The sequence below is a fragment of the Sinocyclocheilus rhinocerous genome, unplaced genomic scaffold (genome assembly GCF_001515625.1).
Source record: "Sinocyclocheilus rhinocerous isolate Xijiao unplaced genomic scaffold, SAMN03320098_v1.1 scaffold795, whole genome shotgun sequence".
Lineage (NCBI taxonomy): Eukaryota > Metazoa > Chordata > Actinopteri > Cypriniformes > Cyprinidae > Sinocyclocheilus > Sinocyclocheilus rhinocerous.
In genome coordinates, this window is record NW_015630361.1 from 212,233 (window position 1) to 217,613 (window position 5,381).

Genomic DNA, 5,381 nt, shown 5'->3' on the forward strand with positions numbered 1-5,381 from the left:
ATATTTTACACAGCCCAATTTGCCAGCCAAATACACAATACGCAAATACAAAAATAGTAAAAACCAACAATGAAACTGCACAAAAAAATCAATAAACGAGACCATTTTTGCACCTACATTTTACATTTTCAACTGGATTAGGCCTAAATATTACAAAAGGCTTTTATTTCATTCCATGAACAGGAAGGAATTTGTTTCAGGATGTTGTTTGTCGGATAAACTGGTGAGCTGGAATTTTGTGCCTAATCATAAGTGCAAATAATAGTGAGTTTATGTCGCAAATATCTACACATTTGCACAATTACAAAGCAATGATCACGTTCACTTAAACGTCCCAGGAGAAGCAACCGGTGTAGGGCAGATTTGTTTACATTGTCGATAGGTCAATTAGACGCATAAAAACATGTCACATTTGCATTTGTGCCCAAAAGAAAGAGGATTCAGGTCTATGGTTTTGTAATAGTGCAGTTAGATAGGACTATATTGATAAATGGGCTAATAATTCATGAAATGTTGCAATAAACATTCAACACGAGTCAAGCATGGTTTACACAGTCAGTGTAAAGGTATAGACACATCTCTTTTACTGTAATGCTGCGGTTACAGTGCCAAATCCAGACGTTCGTGTATCTCGCATATAGAAGATCCCATCTGGCCAAACCTGACAGGCACTAAAGCTGGCTGTGAATGTATCGTGGGATCGTACAAATCAATAAACGAGACCATTTTTGCACCTACATTTTACACTCGCTGTCGTGTTTTCATGATCTCGGCCTGTTTGACATACATTTGAATACCTGGTTGACGTCACTTTGTTTGGAGCTCAAACTCATTCAGTAAACTCCACTCTCCGAGATGCCAGAGTATTAACTGGAATGGAATAGTAAGTGTGCGTGTGGTAAACGATACTAATAAAGCAATCCGAAGCGTTCAGCTCCACTCTTCATCCCCAACGATGCTTGTGTATATATGCATTGAGATCTCGGCCTGTTTGACATACATTTGAATACCTGGTTGACGTCACTGCCGCCTTTGTTCGGAGCTCAAACTCATTCAGTAAACTCCACTCTCCGAGATGCCAGAGTATTAACTGGAATGGAATAGTAAGTGTGCGTGTGGTAAACGATACTAATAAAGCAATCCGAAGCGTTCAGCTCCACTCTTCATCCCCAACGATGCTTGTGTATATATGCATTGATCATGGTTTCTACAGCATGTACCTATAAATTGATGTACATAGAAGCATGTTTTAAAGATAGAGCATAATTATATTGTGTACGTGTGGCATTTGTCATTTTGATAATAAAATGTAGAGGAAAGAAAATGCACTGAATGCACATTTTATGAAATTGCCCTGAAAGGGCATAAGACATTTAAGAATATATTAATATAGGGTTTTTCAAAATACTTTTCAATTTGCAACAGAGAAATAAGAGCTGTGTGTAACGTGAGTGTTCGACTCATGCTTGTGGTGTCAGTTTGATTTTATTTGCATTTGTTTACCTTTCTTGTCCATGTATTTGTCACGTTTCTGTGTTTATTCTGTCCTGTTGATGTGAAAATAAGAAATAAAAATGTTCAGGTTGTGAATTTACAGGAATGTCTTGTTAGGGTGAATCTCTCAAAAACACATCCGGGTTACATTTCACCACAAATTCAGAAGACTCAAAGTGTATTTTGCATTAAGAAATGTTTTGGACCATTTTATTTTATTGCATTGTGTTTTATCACATTGCATTGCATTAGGTTAATGAGAAGTCAGTGTAAAAAATGTGCTTAATTTTTATAATAATGCAAAAAGTAGTAATGGTCCTTCATTTGATCCTATTCGAAATTTTGATTGATATGACCTGAATGTTGTCTCGTGAGATTCACCTTTTAATGTACAGTGTGTAAAACCACTTGCTGAAACTATAGAAGCCATATGCATGGGCCCTCGCAAGAGCTCATCGTTTTCAGACAAAACAAACACCTCAACAGATATCAATCATATTAACCTTCATGCATTGGAGCCAAAACGATGGGAGAGCAACTGTCTGTTCAAAGACGGTTTTGGTTTTGAAGTTCCTCACAATAACTGAAAGGATATGAAAGTGATGCCCTCGTGTTTATAGTACGACAACTGAAGTCATTTGAGATTACATAATAAACAGCATATTCACATAATTGCTTGCAAATAAATTATTAAGAGATGTATTATCATAATTATGGTGATCCAAGTGTACAATGGCATGACTTTATTATGCAATATGTGTGCAATTGACAACCAGCCCAATAGATCAGTTGTTTATTTGTCAATTTAATTTTCTGTATGATTTTCTGAATAACTACGCTGTATATTTTCACATAATGATCTATCGTTTTCCTATGTTTGGAAAATTACTGATCAGATGGCACTGCTGAAGTATTTTATTTCCATGTTTTAGACGGGGGCAGCTGAATGTTTGCCTAAATCAAAATACATAGAGGCCAGGATGGGTAATTAATTCCTTCATTGAATGTTCGGTCAGTTGTATGTAATCATTTCTTTTACTATGACTTTCTGCTCGGTTGAACAGCCTTGGACTGTCTACAGCTGCTTAGGAATATTTGTCTGCTTCTGTGTGTTGTACTTTGCAGTAGGACCAATGTAGAATAATGTCTTAATGTTTCTTCTGTGGACGTGAATCAAACTGCAGGGCTCTGGTGTTCCTCTGCAGAGCAAGCAACAAAATCCCAGTCTTCCCTGGGACACTGTGGATGCCAGTCGACTGGCCCCCTTCCCTCTCTGTGTTAAGACAGTTTTCCATTCGTTGCATTCTAATATCGGACCATATAGTCACAAAGACCTTCCCGATGCAATACTGCCAACATCTCAGCTTACTAACATCTCCTAACACTCCCCGTCCATCCCATCTAAAGACTCTCCCAAAGAACTGATGCCTTCCTTTTGCGTTCGTCCAGTGTGGAGGTTCCAGTGTTGTCGATTCCTTTCGTGGATGCTTTGGCATGCTTTGAAATTCCCTTCTGCGATCTAACACGTCAGCCAATGAAGAAAAAAGAAAGCCTTTCCTCTGGCCGCTCTTGTAGCTTCTTGTCATCCTGTACAACCGATGTGAAAACCTCGATGAAAACCAATGCCAATTTATCCATGCAGATTTATCCATGAGTTGTCGATTAGTTAATCATAGGAAATAAAGTTCTTTTAAATATATTATTTGTTTGGAGTGATGTGTCAGTCCTTGAAATTAAACATGAATGAGTATTACTCATGTGTGGGATTTTTCTAGTACTCCAAGATTCTTTTAAGAATACAATGTGACCCTGGAACACAAAACCAGTCGTAAGGGTCAATTTTTTAAAATTGAGACTTATATATCAGTTGAAAGCTGAATAAATAAGCTTTCCATTGATGTATGGTTTGTTAGTATAGAGCAATATTTGGCTGAGCTATTTGAAAATATGGAATCTGAGGGTGCAAAAAAATCAAAATATTGAGAAAATCGCCTTTAAAGTGGTCCAAATGAAGTTCTTAGCAATGCATATTACTAATCAAAAACTTATACTTATATTTACGGTAGGAAATTTACAAGATATCTTCATGGAACATGATCTTTATTTAACACCCTAATCAATGAGTTTTGGCAACAACAACAAACAAATCGATCATTTTGACCCATTCAATGTATTGTTGGCTATTGCTACAAATATACCCCTGCTACTTTTGGCTGATTTTGTGGTCCACGGTCACATATTTTAACCAAAACAACATAGATATTTGTCATATGTAGCCATGTTTTTGTTTTTGTAGCTTTTGATACCTAGTGATTATTTCACGCATTGAGCGCATTTGTGTGCTCTCGCTAATTTCTCATGAAGAGATGCCTTACACAAATGGAAATCTGTCTCTGAAATCTGTATGAATTATTTAAAATATATAATAATAATAATAATGAGTGTAAGTATATAATATGCAATGAAATGTATAGTAATTATTTTTCTGTGATAAAAACAACGGTTACTTAGTCGGTGAATTTTGATTCACTGTGATTGGTCCGTCCTGCTCTGTGCTGAGAAAAGTAACACCACGTGACAAAGCCCAGCTACTTTAGCGGCGCGCTGAAATAGTACACCTTAAAGTAAAAGGAAAACTATTGAATTTAAATAAAACATTGAATAATAATCACAATATAAGAGGTATTATTTAAGCCAACCGTATCTGCCCATTCTGCCGGTTATTAAATTTGTACGATTTCTCCTCCCGTACAGCAGTATTGATGTGCGCATGCCCAGTAGCGCCATACGTATCTCTTCTAGCCTTAACCCGGATGTGTTTATCCCTATCCTAACTCTGACAACAAACGGAAAAAGTCTGCCGTTTCTTTTTTAGTAATCATCAATTTTCCACAACACAGAAAAGGCTACGATTTATATGTCCAGGTAATGGGTTTGTTTTGTTTGTGTGTGATGGTATTTTAGCACTGAACACTCCCGCTGTAATCAAACACTGCTGTTGGTTTTGCACTGCTTAGCTTGTTTTGAGTTGTCTGCACGAGCTATAGTAATGTCATGTGAGTGTATGTTGTGCTGTTTTCCCTCAGTCAGCTCCGCAGCATGTCCGCGGATCTGGATCTTTCTCCTCCGGAGGTTCCTGAACCCACTTTCTTCGAGAGCCTCCTGCGTTATGGATTATTTCTAGGGGCCATTTTTCAGCTCATCTGTATTTTAGCAATAATCATACCTACATCCAAGAGCCACGAACAGGTGCGGATAACTTACAGTGTCACAAATATCTGTAATGTCTTGTTTCGGTCAAAGGGCCCCAAATAGAATCAGGTCTTTCTGAAACAGTTATTCTTGAATTTGGGTATCTTAAGATGTTTTTATATCAGGGTATGGCAATGATGGCTTTTTGGGGCATACACGTTATAGCACCATAGGCCTTTTAAGCAAGCAACTACAGGCAAAAACCTTGATTGTTATGCTCTGGTCAATTTTAAGATTTTGGGCTATTTGGTTTCCATAACAAGTCTTCTTTCAGACTAGTGGAGAGAAAACATCCTCAATACACATGTGAAGTGTTTATTTCTTCACACTTTATCTATTTGTGCCTGTAGATTAAAAAAATAATACATCTTTAAAAGCCGTTTTCTCTTAAAGGGGTCATATGATGCGATTTAATTTTTTCCTTTCTCTTTGGAGTGTTACAAGCTCTTGGTGCATAAAGATCATCTCCACTTCAGCAGCACTTACAAAACAATACTTATACATCATCTGAAAGCTGAATAAATAGCTTTCCATTGATGTATGGTTTGTTATGATAGGACAATATTTGGCCGAGATACAACTATTTGAAAATCTGGAATCTGAGGGTGCAAAAAAATCAAAATATTGAGAAAATC

At 37.1% G+C, this 5,381-nt stretch overlaps 2 protein-coding genes across 2 annotated transcripts in view; both read left to right on the forward strand.

Moving 5' to 3' along the window:
* LOC107740276 (synaptotagmin-2-like) overlaps window positions 1–675 on the forward strand; it is a 42,971-nt gene extending 42,296 nt beyond the window's left edge. Inside the window, exon 9 of the mRNA XM_016552656.1 lies at window positions 607–675. Coding sequence (XP_016408142.1) covers window positions 607–675 — 69 coding nt within the window. The remainder of the gene's footprint in view (window positions 1–606) is intronic.
* Window positions 676–4,267: 3,592 nt separating this feature from the next.
* LOC107740284 (protein MANBAL-like) overlaps window positions 4,268–5,381 on the forward strand; it is a 2,885-nt gene continuing 1,771 nt past the window's right edge. Inside the window, exons 1-2 of the mRNA XM_016552664.1 lie at window positions 4,268–4,419; window positions 4,581–4,743. Of these exons, the coding sequence (XP_016408150.1) occupies window positions 4,412–4,419; window positions 4,581–4,743 (171 nt within the window). The 5' untranslated portion in view covers window positions 4,268–4,411. The remainder of the gene's footprint in view (window positions 4,420–4,580; window positions 4,744–5,381) is intronic.